Source organism: Triturus cristatus, chromosome 9, assembly GCF_964204655.1.
Source record: "Triturus cristatus chromosome 9, aTriCri1.1, whole genome shotgun sequence".
Taxonomy (NCBI): Eukaryota; Metazoa; Chordata; class Amphibia; order Caudata; family Salamandridae; genus Triturus; species Triturus cristatus.
In genome coordinates this window covers 858,913,881-858,932,428 of record NC_140592.1, presented here as the reverse complement: position 1 = coordinate 858,932,428, position 18,548 = coordinate 858,913,881, and the positions used below count along the sequence as shown (strand labels likewise).

The following is an 18,548-nucleotide window of genomic DNA, read 5'->3' as shown; positions in this document are numbered from 1 at the left end:
CTGATCATCTTTCTGCTGCTTATTTTTGTATTTCAGTGTCAGAGTGGTACTAATTAGGTGAAACCTTTTCTCATAAAGTGTTAACGTGCAGGAATGACAAAATAATGAAGGAAAACTAACATAAAACATGTTGCATTTACGCCACATAATTTTCCTTTGCTTGCCACATAATTTCGTCAACCATGCCGCATAATTTGTTCCTTACTGGTCACATAATTCCAGTGGCTAGAAGTATTTAGGAAGCTGGTTAGAGACCCACCGAAAAAGAAGGAGCAAAGGGTAATATAAGAGATTTATGAAGTAAAAGGCTGGTGCAAGTAGATAGCAAACTAAACGAGTCAGAAAACAGGAATAAAAACACAGCTTACATATATTACCAGGGAACTGGCCCAGGAATGCAATGGGTATATGAGGTCAGCGACTGATATACGAAAGGAGACCAAGAAACTGAGAGATTTACAGGGTCAGAAGTCATTGCCGAAAACGGAAATGCTTTATAGGGCTAAGGAAGTAGTAAACAAAGAACAGGTTATATATAGAGGGTGAAGACTGGCACTGTTAGAGAAGACGGTGTTTGGATTTAGGTGTCCCGAACAAAAGGAAAACAAGTAGAACTAGACGATCAACACATGGGCTCTGTGCGTCCCACAGAAGGAGAGCAAGTGTATAGGGCTGAATAAAGAATACATGTTTATATTGGCCTCTTTAAACTAACAGCAGTTCGTCAAATAAAGCGAGTTGGTGTTTAGCGCCAGGAGGCTCGTAAAGGGAAAAGTATGTGTAGGGTGGTCATTTGACGGGTACAGCCATATTGGGCCAGAGACTGGAAGAGCAGGGGTGCAAACGGTAGTCTGGAGCCTTACGAGTCGAGTAGAAAGTGTAAAGAGGAAAGCGCGTGCCACAGAAAACTAGCAGGTGTATATAGGGTAAAGAGGGGGGATGAAGGTGTGCGCAGATGTATATGGTCAGTGGCTAAAAAAAACATACATGACAGAATATAGAGTAAAGGTTCAGGGGATCGGGAGAAAGGGGGGATCGGAAGTACATGGCTGAGAAACGAACACAAGAAAAGGTGTATTTACCTCCATGTCAAACCCCCCCAGGCCCCCTCCCCCACAAATCGGGCCGGCCGGTTCAGATCGTAGAGTCTTACCTTCGGTCAAAAGAGCTCAAAACAGATTACCAAGACTTTGCATCCAAGTTCCAACTGTAACTGACGAGAGGAAGTTCTCAGAAAAGCGAGTTTTAAAACTGATTGGCAGGTTATGGGGCGGTACTAAGAGCGTCTTTGTGTTTGTACTTCCCAGTAAGAGCTACGATTGATTAGAAAGGATATGACCAGCTCAGAAGCAGACGGTCCGCCCCTCGCTAAAGAAACCTTGCTGACCCGGAAGAAACTGTACCTGCTCCCTCTCCGGAAAAGACCTTCCCTCTGGTCCGGAAACCATGGCCCAGCTGCACGTGGTTTGGAGCCGTGGTCCAGCCAACAGTCTGTGACAACACAGGTGTATTGTTTGATAGACGGAGACCTCGACTTTGACGCATGAGCTTTTTTGCCTACCGAGAAAGGGCAGCGCTGCCGCGTCAGGTGGACTGGCACTGGCTGTTAGTCTCTCGTTGCCAGACTTGCGCGGGGACGCTGTAATGTACTGGCCTCTATTTACCCGTGAGCTCGTAGGCACTGGGAAAAATTATGTCGGAGAGCATTTCACTCAGCTCCGGTCCTTGCTCGGAGTGCGCCTTGGGCGAGCGGAAAGAATTCCACCCTCACTGCTGTTGGTGTGAAATGGGGACGCACGGAGGCCCTTTTCACAATACAAGCTGGCTCTGATTTCATGTTTAAGACTGGCTAGAGTAATGTCAGTTCATAAAAAAAAGGAGAGGGAAAGGGCGGAGCGAGTGAGTGGCCGGGGCGTGTGGGCGAGGAGAGAGAGGGAGATGAGGTAGGGAGCAGGAGATGAGCCCGCGAGTGGTGCGCTTGGGAGAGCAGTCTTCACTTTTCAAGCACTGCACTCGTGCTTGTGGCGCACCGCTGCTCGCTCCCGCAAGGTGGATGACGCCACAAGCACGAGTGCAGTGCTTGAAAAGTGAAGACCGATGGCTACAGGCCCTCCTAGAGCAGCGAATGCGCGCTGCCTAGGCGAGACCTAAAAATTGGTGATTACTTCAGGTGGTGAGGTGGCAGATTCCCTGGCTGACAGCATTTGTTTCAATCTGATTGCAGATACTGCATGACAGAAAACAAACATTAAGGAAGTATAGGGAGATTTGGGGAACTTCCCACAAACAAGAGAGACACTGTCTATAGAGTACAGCTCAGCAGATGCTACAAATATATGTGTGTTTTTTAAATTGATTGGGCAACCTCTGGTGACAGGGAGAAAGTAGGGGAGTCTCAAAAAGACTAACGCAGCCCTCAAAATCTTTTTGTATCAGGTGATGCGCAAACTCAAAGGGAGACCTGAATATTCAACAGATAGCCTCATTGGCACAGCTTGCTGCGGTGAAGCACTTTTGAGATCTGTGGATGTATAAAAAACATAGAGCTGAAATGAGGACTGATGGCATGTATCCAGAGCCGACTGTGGAACATGCAAAAGGTTGTCTGCAGATTGTTCTTTGGTTATGGAGATTAGTTGTAGGTTGTGGCCCAAGGCAATGCCCTGTTTCAAGAGACAGCTGTATATCGCTTAAGGCAGTTCATTGTGGGTTCCTAGGCTATGGAGCTTGGAGCAGGGTGTGCCCAGAGCTCACAGCACACAGTTTTCAGATGTGCACACCAGATACTGTGGACATTGGGCTGGGTGAAACCCACATGCTCTGTGTTCAGAGAACATAGGAGTGGGCACAGTGTGCACCTTCTAGCAAGCCTATTTGCACAGATCCGACTGTACATGAATGAAGACTGTGGGAAGCAGCTTTAGGATGGATGGGGGATAGTTATTCACAATCTCATGATAGGCATTGACATTGCAGTTTACAGAAATCAGCCCCATGTCAGCAATAGTACTGAAACAGAGTAAACATGCACTCGATTAAGTGCCTGGCAAGACATGAATTGGCACTTGTAATTTCATTTTTTATGCTTCACAGTCGCTATGAATGAACCTTGAATTTTCAGTGATGTCAAAGCAGCCCACATATACAGCTTTCAAACTTTCATATGCTTCTATCTCCTAATTGTCGCAGCAAATATGTTTTACACAAGACTGACGCTGGGCCAATAAATACTTATTGAAACGTCCTAACTGCCATCCTCTGTATTTTCTAAGAATAAGTAAGCACGAGTGACCAAGCGAACAGTACTATACTGTTTTCCACGATCCCAGAGGAATCAGGGTTGTCATGTTCAGTGGTTGTCAGAAAATACCTACACCACTGTAAGATACAGGGGGTGGTAGTGGCACTGTAGAGCTAGCTGGTCTATAGGCTGACGTATACTCTGGGGGTGTCCGGAATCGGTTTGGTCACAAAGCCCTCAGTTCTGGTCATCAAAAACACGCAGGTCCTGGGGATTCCTAGGAACTACAAAACAGGTCTTCTTCCTCGGCGATGAGTAGTGACTTTGTTTCTTGCACGGGTTCTTCACCCTTTTCACCTCCTTGCATTGGATCTAGTTTCTACTGCCTTTAGCATTTCTTTGTGTCAGAAATGTTTCTGCTTTTGGAGCTTACGTGCACTCTGCTATCATGGCCTTTAGCGCTTCTCTGTACCTGATTGTCACTGCCTTTAGAGTTGTCGTATTGTCTGAATGACAGCTCAGTGCCGCGTTGTGGTGCAGTACCTCTTGTCTCGACTTTACCAGCAAATTTCTAGCTAATGAAAAAAGAATCTTCTGTAAGGCTCTCATTTTCTTCACAGGCCGTTGCATTGGCTGGATTGGCCCTTTGACATACGCAAATATATTTTTCTTCACTTTTTTTCTTCCTGGAAAATAATTTTCCATTAGATCATTATAAGTGGAATCTTTCCGCCTCCTCCTAAACCTGTAAAGAAAACAGGCATTTTTGGGGCAATCTCTCTCACTTCATGAACCACTAACAAATGGCTTCATTTAGGTATACGTTTGGAAATGCAACAGTGGAAATGTGTGTGCAATGCGCAGGGAGTTCAGGAAAATGTCCCTGACGCTCCAGTGGAACACTAACTTAATGTAGCACCTGTGAAATTACCATAAAACTGCTAGAATATCCGCAGTCGTAAAATGAGAAGGCAGCTTGAAACATTCTGTACAAAAGCTTTAGAACATTGGGACTTACGCAGGCATTAAGTTGTATTCATTAGGCACCACAGCACAGACTATTAAAAGCCGACTTCCCCACTTGACTAAAAGTATGCAATACTTGTTTTATGGGATTGGCATGTGGAAATATGGTAACCACCGACACTTTAAAAGCTTAGCGACTATTCACAATCAAAATCAATGGCTTTTTCACATTCAATTTATATACTTAATTTTAGCAATAGAAAAGAGGGAGGGTAAGAAAAGTGATTACGACTATAAACAAATACTTCACTTGTCCAGAACTAATAACACTAACACATGGCCATTAACGATCTGTGTACATTTCTATTCACAATAAGTAATTATTTTTTACTAACATGTAACTTTACCAAAATCAGAGCCTTTGTTTCCAAAAGGGACATTTTCTGGCAATCACTTTTTTTGTCCAACAAAATAACTTAATGAAGTATCAGATATGGCTAACACATGTAAACCAACCGAATTAAATCATTTTGCGAGGATAGTAAAAAAAATGTCGTCTGCAACATGATTCATAAATACTTGCATCTATACGTAGAAACCAATCCATTGAATGCATGTAGCTCTTTTGGAATTTGCAGGTATTTACTGGCCATTCTAAAATTTCTTGTTCTGTTTTAAACAAATGCGGCAGTTTTCCCTAGCTACTACCCACAAATACTTACTGGTGTATACTTACAGTGTACTGATTTTTAAATTTACAATTTTGTTTGCTGCGTTGAAGCCAACGTCATTTAGCTTTTCCCATTTCAATATAAAATTGTGCCAATCTGCTGCATTGTCTTTAACTTTTCTCGCGCTGCCAGATACGGCTGGTCTCTTTGGGGTGATGGATCTAGGACTCCTGGCTGCATAAAAGAAAACAAACGCAAGAAAGGATTAGGGAGCCTTCATCTATAATAAATACTAAAGACATTACAATTCATGATGCCAGATTAGAAGCAGCTGGCTCGTTCATATGAACAGCATACATCTATAGCATTGTAAAGTATAGTATTAGGTAAAGCAAAACCACACATAAAACAGGTAGTTGCAAAACCAATACTAAGTGCTATTTCAAAATAAACGGCTCACCAAGTGTTATTACCGCTACATCTCTCCTCCTCGTCCCAGTCATTACCAAGGGCCAGATGTAGCGAAGGGTTTTACCCACTCTATGTCTTGGGAACATTCGTTAGTACACATGGGCATTAGGCACTGTTAAGGCCAGGAAACAAAACAGGAATGCTTCTAGCTAACTCCACTCACCCTCAGCTGGGTGCTATAAGTAGGATAACATTTCCCCAGCACTTCCTGCTTAGTTTCCTGCCTTATAGGATGAGGACCAGGAGTGTTGATGCAGTAGTAGCCGGGCTAGTCTCCAAATACTGTGCTAGAGTTTTCCTCCCTGCTGGGCTCGGAAGCAACTCTTGTGCGTTTGTGGTAGCAATATGCTGTGGTGAGTTGTGACTGTATCCCTAAACCCACTTATTAAGTAAGAGTATGTTCATCTTATTTACTGATGCCTTGATAAGCGTTATATTACAGTGGAGATGCTATCGGCTGTCAGGATTGCACATGCGAGGAGACCGATGGTCTGCACATGCGCTGACTGTTTCTAGCAGAAGGAAAAGCAAGCTACTTGCATTATGGTGGTCTGTTTGCATACAAAAAGGGCACGCAGCGTGCTTTAAACTTGAATTGGTGATTTGGTACTGCGTTGCTTGTGGACTGTTGCTGCTGTTGTGCATTGTGAGGAAGCATGCACAAAAAAAGGAGTCACGTGTCACCATCTTCCTCCTCATCCTCCTTCTCCTCCTCTCAAAAAAAACATAGGAGGAAAATGGGAGGATGAACTGGTCGAGAAGTTTACTATGTATTCACATTTACCTGCTTCCAAATTCTCTGATGGTTCTTCGCTGCTGCCTCAAGATAAAAAAAGGAATGTATATTTCCAAAGTTACACTGCCTGAACTTTTAAATCAAATAAATGATAATATAGGATTTCCAGTGAATGAAACAGAGGTTCATCTACGGGTTCATCATTAAGTGAAGGATGTTGGTCTTAATGAATGGAAGGACTCTGACAAGATTAGCCTATCTAGGTGTATGGCTATATTTTATACACACATGATGGAACCCAGTAGAATAATCAAAATCCCCGAATTGGAGGGGCTTAACACTGGTGTTCAAAGCTCTCTTTCATTTGAAACAACAACTTCCTCATTCCAATGTGTTGGTAAGGTCCAACAATACGGTGACTGTGGCCTGTATCACTCATCAATGAATCTGATCAATGAAACATCTATTTTCAATATTGGCACTGCATATTAAGGGTCTGGGCAATGTGGAGGCAGATCACTTGAGCAGAGTGTTTACCTCCACCCAAAACCTAACACTGTCCAGGTTAACCTTCCAGAAGATATGCAGGAGGTTTGGAACCCCTTTCAAGGACCTCCTTGCTTCCCGAATTAACGCCCTTCTCCCTATTGCTTTTGCTCCAGGTTCCTGGAACAGGGAGCATGGGGAGTGGATCCACTTGTTCTCAAATGGTCAAACAAACTGTTTGCTTTTTCACTATTTCCATTAATCAAGAGGTGGTTGTTAAAGATTCAACAGGAGAAAGGTCACTTTATTGTAGTGCTTTTTTCTGGCTCAGAAGTACACAGTTACCACTACTAAAAGGGATGGTGTCTTCAACCTCTTTGGGTTCTTCCACCTTTGTCTTCTTCTCTACTTCCTGTGAAACTCACCCTGTTGGATGGGAGGTTGAAAGGTTAATTCTGTTAAAACAAGGAATGTCTCCACAGTTAGGAGAAGTAGGTCAAGGTTCCAGAAGACCTTCCACTCTCAAATCTTACTCTAAGTTTTTGGCTTTTTTCGATTCTTGGTGTTGGTGTTCTTTGCACAATCTGTCTTCAATGCCATGCCCTATTTCTGCAATTCTTCTATTCTTGGATGGTTTTGACAAAAATCTATCACCATCTACTCTGAAGTTGGAGTGGTGAGTGGTTAAGACTTTTCGTGCGCATGAAAACTGCATGTAGGAAAAAAAAAAGTTTTAGTCTAGAATGTGTAAGCGTTTCTCTATTTTTTAACGTCTCTGCCATTTGTGCTTCCTTGGGATCTCCCACTAGTGTAGAAGTCTTTGCAGTACTTTAGCTTTGAGCACTGCTGATCTTAATTTTGTTTGCTTCAAATTGTGTTTCTTGGGTGCAAATACTTTAGCATGGAAGTTAGGGGAACTCTGCTCTTCAAAGTCACCCTCCTTTTTTAAAAGTTTCAGGGTGATGCTGTAGCCTTGTAACCGGATCCTACTATTCTATGGAAGGTGAATTCTAAATGTTATACTTCTCAGGAGATCATCCTTCCAGTTTTCTTTGCTTTTCCTTTTTCTGAAGAAGAAAAGTTACCAAATTTGTCCGATGTTAGGCATCATCTGTCTATCTTATAAACAGAAAGCTATTTCCAGCCATCCTGGGACTGGTAAAAAGGCTTCTAAAATGATAGGGTTAATGGATTAAGGAAGCTATATTGTTTGCCTGTTTGATTCTGGAAGAAACAAAACTAAAGAAGGTGCAGGGACGTTCCACCAGGAGTGTTGAAGCCTCTTGGGCTGAATTACAGAATGTTTCCTTGGATCCCTGGAAGAGATTTGCAATGCCAGTACCTGGGCCTCACAACACACATTCAAAAGGCATTATAGACTTTAAAATGTGCTGAGTAAACAGAACAATGTTGGTTTTGGAGTGTCTCAGTCAGCAATGTGATAGTTTGCCAGTATTCCCCTATTAAATGTGATTCATGATAATTGTCCAACTGCAATTAAATCAATAGGTATTGCATTATTTTGGTGATCATGTTTTGGTTTTGGTCAAAGACCTTGTGGTTTTGGTATACATCAAAAGTAATGACTGGTACAAGGGACATAGAGGTAATGCACCAATTACTTAATGATAATATTCTTAACTCTTAGTCCTCATAAAAGTCATTATGACCTGCCGACCCTCTCTACGTCCAGGCCTTTGATAGAGAGTTGGATTACAGGAAGTGCTTGGGGAATGCTAGACTATTTATAGCACCCAGCTGAGGGTAGGTGCGGTTAATTAGAAGCATTCCCGTTTTGTTTCAGGTCTTTAACAATAGTAACAATCCTCACCAAGTAATGACCGAGATGAGGACGGGTTAGATTAAGAGTAATGAAGATTAATCAATAAAAAGATTTATATATAAAAAAAAGAGTAATGAAGATTACTGTTAAGTAATCGGGGCACTACTCTGAAAGTGGACATAGAAAAACGACACAAGACTGGTGTTCCCGGCAGTCGTGATGAGGAGGTTCTTGCCCACCATTTTCACTGATGACAGAGAACTAGAGCAGGGATTGTTCGAGATTCTTTTAAAGTGCATTGCAGTGTTTAACCATCAATATCTGGCACACAATCCAGCTACAAACGTCGTTTTTATTTATGGTAGCCAAAGATGGAGTATGTAATGTGAGTGCAGGCTGAACTTTTCTCAGCGAGAGAGCAGCACAGATCAAGCTCTGGCAACAACCTCCTGTATTTGCATCATTGTCTCACATGAGCACAACCTAGGGATTTATTTCTACTGCCAGTGTGTCTTCCCCGCCCATTGTCCATCCACGTGCGTGTTATGTAAAGAGTGAAGTAAGAGATGCAGCATGGCCTTTGCACATCGAGGGTGAATGGACAGCAACAGCGAAACGAAAGAATGTAAGCTTGAATATGGGTGCATGCACCCAGCAGTGTCGCAAAGAACGATGCTCTGTCACCAAGCTACACACTTATTTCACCCTTAATGTGTGTGGTCATGCTGCTGTCTCCAGTTTATTTCCTCGAGCTGCACAGAGCTGCTCCCTGGAGGGCTTGAGTGCCGTGCATCTAGTGGTGGCTAAATAAGCACCCATTTGCATCTCGGAGAAAAGAGCTGCCCTTTCCATATGCAGTTACAGGTAAAGTTAGAAAATCTTGTCATCACACTGCCTGACACCCCTAGAATAGAATGGCTGTCCACTAAGCTGATTAAAACACGAATGACACTGCGAGCAAAGCCAACAGATGAAATGGGATGGCCTATTGACCTTTTTTAGGGTCGAGCCTGCCAGGGCATGTGCTAGCACGTTCGTATCGCTTGTAAGACACTGTCGTTGTTAAAAAAAAGCCTGGAGTCCGCCCATTGTTCTCCATTTGTTAGTTTGCGTGACACTCTTCTTTACAGCCTTGTAATTCGTCAAGGTAGGCCTAACATCATTTCTGGTCTTCTCTGTGGAGCAGGGACCAAGCACTGATTGGTTCAACTTAATCAGGGCCCACCAGCTGCTCCTGACGTGATTGAGGTACCATTTTGTTCTTTTCAATGTTTAGTACCCTGCAAACAGAAGGCATGTAACTGACTAAAACGTGCCCAGCAGGACAAACAAAATAACAAAGATTTTTTTTCTATAGTTAACTTTCTTTTATTTTGCCATGTCTTCTAATCTCACTTTGCACTCATGTTTCCCTTTGTTTTTGCTTGTGGGCGCTGTTCTCAAAAGATGAGGATTATCTTATTGTAAAGCAACATTCTTTCTTTCTGATGTATAATTTCTGAAATGGTACTTTAACACATAACCGTGCAGTACACCCCAATCCAATTCACCCCACACCAATCTGCCTCACTCAATCCAATCCACCGACCAATCCAATCCACCCTACTTCAATCAAAACCACTCGCCCCCATCCAATCCACCACATTCCAATCCTCCCAACCCACCCCAATTTGCACCACTCCAATCCGCCCCACTCCAATTCAAAACAATCTGCCCCACTCTCATCTGCACCACTCCAATCCAAAACAATCTACCCCACTCTAATCTGTCCCACTTCAATCCAGCCCAATCACATCCACCCCACTCCAATCCACTTTACCTCAGTTCAATTCACCCCACTTCCTCCCCAATCCACTCCACTCCAATCCACCACAATCCACCCACTCCAATCCAAAACAATCCAATCCACCACAATCCAAAACAATCCGTCCGCTCCGCTCCAATCCAAAACAATCCGCCCCGCTCCAATCCAAAACAATCCGCCCGTCTCCAATCCAAAACAATCTGCCCCCCTCCAATATAAAACAACCTGCCCCCCTCCAATACAAAACAATCTGCCCCACCCCAATCCAATCCACTCTGCTCAACTCCAATCCACCACATTCCAATTCACCCCACTCAAATCCACTTTACCTCACCCCAATCCAATTCACCCCATTCCAATCCAATCCACCCAAATCCAATCTACCCCACTCCAATCCACCCCACCCCAATCTACCGCAAACTAATCCAACCCACCCCACTCCAATGCAGTTCACCCATCCCCAAACCAATCCACCCAATCCAATCCACCTCACTCCAATCCAATCTACTTCACTCCAATCCACCCCACCTCAACTCACCCCACTCCAGTCTTCAATCCACCCCACTCAAATCCACCCACTCTATCCCAATCCAATCCACCCCACCCCCGTTCGGTCCACCCCACTCAATGCATTAAATCCAGTCCACCACACTCCAATCCAACCCACTCCAGTCCAATCCATCCCACTCCAATCCACCCCCTCCAGTCCAATCCATCCCCCTCCATTCCACGCTAATTCACCACACTGCAGACCATCCTACTCTATTCTAGTCCAATCCACCCCAATCCAATCCACCCCAAACCAATCTAGTCCACCCCAATCCACCACACCCCATTTCAATCCACCACACCCCATTTCAATCCATCCCACTCTACTCAATCCAACCCACTCTACTCTACCCCAATCCAACCCACTCTACTCTACCCCAATCCAACCCACTCTACCCCAATCCAACCCACTCTACCCCAATCCAACCCACTCTACCCCAATCCAACCCACTCTACCCCAATCCAACCCACTACACTACTTCAATCCACTCCACTCTATTTCATCCCACTGCACCCCAAGGCACTGCACTGCACTCCAAGGCACTGCACTCCAAGGCACTGCACTCCAAGGCACTCTCTGCCACTGAACTCTACTCAACAGTATGACACTCTACTCCCCCCACTCCACTCTATGACACTTTACTCCAAAAAATTCAGTCTACGATCCTCTATTCCCCCCACACCAGTCCAGGACACTCCACGCCACTAACCTTTAGACAAGCTGAACAGCAACCACACTGGTGTACAACATAGAAAAAATGCTTTGCCAAAGCCAATAGCTCTTGTGCTTGTTTCTGTAAACAAGATAACAGCACTATCGCGAGAAACAGCTGACGGGGGCTATATTATTATTTCAAGCATTATTTTTTTGGGTGATTAATAGAGGCTGGCAAACACCTAACGCTGTCCCTAAGCTAGACCTAAAAAGTCACCTTGTTCCAGGAGTGTGGCATCGAGTGCCTGGTAGTCGAGCTGTACTTATATCCCCTTATATTCTTCCTTGGATAGTTGCATATACCTTATCCACTAGAGCAAAGTAATTCTTTCAGCGGAATATCCATCATTGGTGCTACAAAAGCAGTGGCCAATAGGGGCTTAGGGGTATAAACGGGCCCCTGAGGAAGCTTTTCCAGTGAAAGCAGCCAGCCGTCCCAAATTATGGACATTTGGTCTCGGCAAACAAACTACAAACTAAATAGCTGACAAAACCATTAACTGTCTGGGCAAGGATTCGAGACTGCAGAAATGACAAAACAACATGTTTTCAAATTACTTCTATCGGAACATAGAGGATAACAATATAGTTCAAATGCAATTATTTAACAACATACGAAACACATATGCATTAAAACATGTATAGAATTATGCATCAAAACATTTAGCAAGCATTTGCAATGCAATAGGTCTCGCATTTACGCGAGTTTGAGCTATTGACATTGCAAATAACAATGCCTTTTATTTTTGTTTTCGTTTTTTAAACATAAATAAAAGGCATTGTCATTTACATTGCCAATAGCTTTAACTCGCTTAAATGCGAGACCTATTGCATTGCAAATGCTTGTTACTTATGGCATGTCCAGGATTCCAATTTCTGCAGTGCCATCACGTGCACAGATGCCAATGTCGTATGCATTAACCATTATGGGAGTTCTGGCCAACTTTTTTCCCCCCTCATAGGTGGGCCAACGAGTCGTCTGGGAGGACTTTGCTTCTCCTCAATCTTTTTGCTTACTAGATAGGGCAGGCACTGTCTCTTGTCAGACATATTGTGGACTTATCAAGCACATACAGCAGCTTGGAGCCCACCCATTGCTTTCCATGGGATGGATTTCCTGTCACTCTTATTTGCCTGCTTCTAATTCGTGCTCCAGCTTGTCAATATTGTGTTTGTCCTTCCTATAAAGCATAGCATCTCTATTGATTAGCTGGCTTTGATGCTTCCATCATTCGATTTTCAAGTACTGCTTTTTTTTTTTGGGGATAAGCAGTCCATTTTAGTGCATGTGTTTTCCTGCTGTCTCCCTCATGGACTTCTCTCCCCCTGCACTCCATGTTGCTTTCTGTTCCTGCATACTCCTCACCGTCCCCTTGCATGCTGCGCTCAATCTTGTGTCTCCTTGCCCCTCACATCTCCCCTGCCCACTACACCTTGTCTCTTGCCTGTTCCTTCTGCTCCTCACCCTCCCTCCTGCTTTCTGCCACTCATGCTCTCCTCTCTCACCTGTTGCTTCTCCTCCCAGCCCCACCCTCCATTTTTCCATTCCACTCACACCCTTCTTGTTGCTTCCCCCACCCCGGTATACTTTACATTAAAAAAAACTTGCATCATTTTGTAGTTGCATGCATGCATAGAATAGTGCCTTTGTTTAACCATGTGCCATAGCATGGCTAAAAAGCACTTGCGAAGCTAGGAGGCCCCAAAGACAAGATCTATTGGCTTTGTCAATGGTTGTTTCAATCTCTGAGACTGAATATTTATTTCTGTTTTGTTCATGCCTCTTTCTGTCTTTTGGTAAGAGCTAATCAGGGATGTCGTCTGCAGTGAGCCACTTTGTGATCTTGGACAAATCCCTATATCTAGCAGTGCTTTAGTAGAATCACTGCAGATTTTAAAATGGACTTTCATGATGCCGCCCCCTCGCAAGAAAATATTGACCTGAAAAGCTAAATTAAATAATTTAATACCGTTGAGGGGTCTTGAGAGAAGTCAGACGAAGGCCCCGTTTTTATTACCACTTGCGTATTCCTTCTAGGTGCCCATTCCACAGATTCTAGCACTGAATTTTATAACCCGCACCCCTCACAGTTAAACTATGCATCTGCCAAATTGGAGACAAATTGCCCTGAGTTACAGTACCCGCTTGTTCAATAATAAAAAGAGCATTTTAGCTCAGCTTTGAAAGTTTATTTCCTGCAAAAAAAAATCTCCAGTAAGATATACTGAGGGCAATAAACATGGCGACCAGTACAGTGGAGTTCTTTGTGAGGAGTAAATTTACTAAGTGCGCGAGATAATGAAGCTCTTCATACACTCTTTAGGAGTGACATGAAATATTGATATGTATGTATTGTATAATAACATTCGTGGACACCCACGTCGTCAAATGGATCGTTGTGCAAACAATAGATCTGAAGGGAGGTGGTCACGCGACCCCCTTCCTGTACCACAGCTTTGATCTGCAATGGGCTCTCTCTGTAGGAGAAGGGCCATTAACTGTAAATATCACCCCGCCTATGCTGCTCTACCCTTTTTGAGGAAATACCGCTGGGTGTCCACAGTTCATTGAAACGCTGGAAAAATAGAACGAGGTAAGATGCATGCTGGGTAAAATGAAGTCAGAAGGGAAGATAGTAATTTACCAGGAAATTAACTTGGTAACAAATGGAAAGAATATTAGACAAGTTCAATAATAATATATGTACTCAACTGATTGGAAAGCCTAACTAGGAAGAGGGAAACTAGGTAGTAGATGGAACAAGGGAGGTTGGCCGAGCTGGCGCGCAGTGCACTCGCGCCAATGGCGGCGTGCTTTCACTTTAAACTGCTTTTAAAGTGAAAGCACGCCGTGTTTAAAGTGAAAGCACACCTGTTCAACAAGATGGCGGCGGGCTGTCCACTGTTCTTACATGCACGCGCATGCTGTTAGGTTTGGACAAATGGCGAGAGCAGCCATCTTTGTCCATCCCTGCGCGTGAATGTAAGGCTTTCGGAGAAAAGATTCCAAAAGGTACTCGCAATAGCGAGAGCAGCGCATGCGCTGCTTTCGCTAGGCGAGACCTAAAAGCATGACTGAGTGTGTGATAGCAACTTAATTTTGTAAGAAATAACTATTGTGCTGTCTAATGTAAAACCACTGCGTTCTGTATTGTTCTATGAAACACAGGAAACAGAAATTAAGCTTGTTTGCAGGTTTATCATCTATTTCCGTGTCAGTATAATGTAGAAATAGTAATATAGAAATTAATAAACTATTTTATAATGTCAAAAAATATTTTCTTAAAGAAATCTACAATTGTAACGGCCTGTAGGCATCCAGCATTCTGCATAAACATTTGCGGTATAGACCTTCGCTCCTAAAACATTCTAACAGTGGCAATTGACTTTTGATTTTATTTTAGTACTTTCGAGGAAGGCTACAGTCATATACAATGCTTTTTCTCTCTGCTCAAAGACGAACTTGGACCAACACCGATTGGTTTAGCTATAGGCCAATCAGACTCTGTCTACTGTCTTCACTGTTTAATCAGACTAGATGCTGCCATTGTATGTATAAACAGTCAGTCAGAGCCTAGAACATGACTGCCTCAGTCCTGTGGCCTTGGTGAGCCATCGACCTGCTGATAAATGCCTTGAAGACCTATTGCCTGATCCACCGCTGGCCAGTTAGTATTAATTCAATCTGGACGTATGCCGTGCTACAGAATGGGGTCTGAAATGGGCTCCTCTACAGGGATATCTGTAGATGTCCTGACAGGGTAGGCTGGACCAGTCAAAGAGCTTCCTGTAATACCATCTCACAACAGCACAAAAGTACTACCAGGCCAAGTAATTGGCAAACACGTGCTATTTAGAACAAGCATTTGCAATGCAATAGGTCTCGCATTTACGCGAGTTTAAGCTATTGGCATTGTAAATGACAATGCCTTTTATTTGTTTTAGAAAACAAAAACAAAAATAAAAGGCATTGTTATTTGCAATGTCAATAGCGCATACTCGCGTAATGCGAGACCTATTGCATTGCAAATGCTTGTTTTAAAGGATGACAAAGGTTTTAAATGGTTGGTGATTCTGCCGAAGTATGTGGGAGGCACTCGACTTGTTCGTCGGATGAAGAGGAGTTTAAGGAAGGACACCCCCTTCATTTGCCACCCCTGTCTCTTGAGCGTGTCTCTGTTGCTCAAAGATAGCGCTCCTTTAGAAAGGATACATTTTGATTTTAGGGGGAAAAGTGGGATTTCACAGAAAAACTGCTGCTTTTCACTGCTTATGCTTCCCTCAAAATGAAATACCTGAACAGCTTTAGGGTGGCAGAAGGTACTGAGATGTGGGCAAGAAAGCAGACCACCACTTCACATACACCCAAGAATATATGGGTAGTGCTAAAGGGGACCAGACACAAGGGGGTACAGACACTGAAGGGAACGTCAGAGACTGCACTTGCACGGACCTACAGAACTGCCCAATCAGGTGGTGAGCTAATAAACACATCGTGGCCGATTACCCCGATTGAGAGTAGAAATGCCTTCAGGATATTGCAAGATGTGTAATAATAGCAAACACCAGTTGCCCTGCGAACAGCCCTCTCTTGGACAGAATATCATGTCTCCAGTCCTCTGTTTTCATTTCACAACCTAATGCATTCTGGTCTTTGTAGTCCCCTGCTGCACCATTGAATCCTTTTGGCCAAAGCACCAAGGAATTATGGCCGAAAAGCATTAGGATTGTGCCGGAGCTCATGTGATACTGCATAATATTACACTGTGCCCTCAGCCCTTTTTAGTGGTAAGTAAATCGGCACAATACTTTGGTTTGCTTACAGTGCTCATAAAAAATAATAGTGAATAACCCCTGTGCTGTTGCATACATGACAGAAGAAAAGAAAGAGCACGGCTCATTGTAATTGTAATTGTAATGGTATTTGTCATTGGCGATGTCTGCGGCATAGGGCTAATAGCGTGCACAAGGGAGGAAGGGTGCTGTGTTTGAGAGGATGTGATAACAAGCAGGAAGTGGGATAAGGGAGGGGGTGGCAAATGGTGTGCACTTTCGCGGCCGCTTTGATGTTCTCAGTGGCCGCGCGGCTCACTGAGAACATCAAAGCGGCCGCGAAATGATCACGCAGGCTGCCAAATGGTTTGCACTTCCAAATCCCCTTTTACAAAAGCTCTCGCGAGAGCAGCGCTAAAGCGCTGGCTCAGGCGAGACCTAAAAATCACAAACATTTGAAGCCACGATGCTGCTGTGATGACAATTCTTGATGTCAGACACACAATTAAACTGGTTGCAATCACACTTATGTGATCTATGGATTAAGAGTGCTATAGAAGAAATGTGCAAAAGGATAACCAAGCAATAATCAGCATTGAGGTATTGAGAACCTTAATACCGTGTTTTGATGCATTTTGAAAAGCCACGTCTTAAGAGATTTCCTAAAAGGCAAGTGGTTCTGGGTGTTCCTGATGTAGAGAGAGAGGGCGTTCCAGAGAAAAGGGGCCAGGGCATGGAAAGAGCGGCGGCCAGCTCTTACCCTCCGGACTCGGAGAATAATGGACAGGTTATGGTCGGCAGAGGCCGCGATAGCCTGGAGGGTGAAAGGAGGTTAGACAGGATGGGGGCAAACTGGGAGTGCAGGATCTTGTGGGCGATGCACAGTCTTGAAATTAATGTGCTTGTCCACAGGGAGTCAATGCAGCCTGCGGAGACCACAGCTGGAGCCCAATTTGGGAAGGTAGAATAGCAGCCTTGCTGGAGTTTTCTGGTGACAGATTTCTTAGCTCCTAGGTACAGAGTGTTACAGTAATCTAATCAGGGCAGAATTTATTTATTTATGCAATTTATATAGCGCACAAATACCCTGGGGTGTCTTGGCGCTGTGGAGTAAAAGGAGCGCAGTTAAGATGGGTGACTACTGGTTGAAGAGCCAGGTTTTTACTAGTTTTCTAAAAGTCAGGAGGGTGGGACTGGTTTTAATATGAAGGGGGAGGGTATTCCATAGTCTAGCTGTGGCAAATGTGAATCGTCTGTCTCCCCATGCCCATGATGTTTTCTTTGTGCGGGGAATGTTGAGTAGGTGAGCTGAGGAGGAGCGCGAGGGTCTGTTGGGGGTGTATAGTCAGAGTACTTTTTTTAGGAACTCAGGTCCAGAGTTGTTAATCGCTTTATATGCGATGCACAGTGCTTTAAATTTAGTTCGACTTCTGACAGGCAGCCAATGAAGTTGACGTATGACTGGAGAGATCGATTTGAACTTGGGGGTGCCCGACAGGATTCTGGCCGCTGAATTCTGAACTAGTTGCAATTTGTTCAGGACTTTCTCCTGAGCGTTTAGGAGGAGTCTGTTGCAGTAGTCAACCTTTGACATAACCAATGTGCACATTTGGGTCTTGCTGGCGCTGGGGGGAAGGAATGGTAGAAGTTTCCTTATCATTTTAAGGGTGCAGAAGGATGAAGAGACGACAGCGTTTGCATGGTGGGTGAACGAGAGCTTGTCGTCGAACATTACACCCAAGTTCCTAACCTTTGTGACAGGTCTTGGAGGGGATCCCAGATCGGTTGGCCACCAAGTGGGGGACCAGCCAGGGGCTAGGCTGCCAAAGATCATTACTTCGGTCTTATCAGAGTTCAACTTTAGGCAATTGTTTGCCATCCAGGAGCTGATGGCTAGCATTCCCTCTTGGAGGCTGGCAGCAACTGCTCCTCCATCATGTGTACTGCCAGCACCAGTTGGGTGTCGTCGGCGTACGAAGTTAGTCTCATCCTGTGTGCTTTGATGACCCTGGCCAAGTCTGACACATAGATGTTAAATAAGGTCAGACTTAGGGAGGAACCTTGGGGCACACCACAGGGAAGGGTGAATACAGGGGAGTAGAAGTCGCCGAGTTTAACTGACTGGGTGCGGTTGGAGAGGAATGAGGTAAGAAGGGCTCTGGCCTTATGCTGAATGCCGATGGAGGAGACACGGTCTATCAAGATGGCATGATCGACCATGTCAAAGGCAGCGGACAGATCCAGTAGTAACAGGACTGCTGCGTCGCCTTGGTCTAGGATTACCCTGATCTCGTCAGATCCCTTAATGAGGGCCGTCTCGGTCCCATGGCCCTTCCTAAACCCAAATTGGGTG

General features: G+C 44.3%; 1 protein-coding gene across 1 annotated transcript in view; it reads right to left on the bottom strand.

The window, feature by feature from the left end:
* CINP (cyclin dependent kinase 2 interacting protein) overlaps nucleotides 1-18,548 on the bottom strand; it is a 58,726-nt gene that overhangs the window by 21,980 nt on the left and 18,198 nt on the right. The window contains exon 2 of the mRNA XM_085626335.1: nucleotides 4,944-5,112. Coding sequence (XP_085482461.1) covers nucleotides 4,944-5,112 — 169 coding nt within the window. The remainder of the gene's footprint in view (nucleotides 1-4,943; nucleotides 5,113-18,548) is intronic.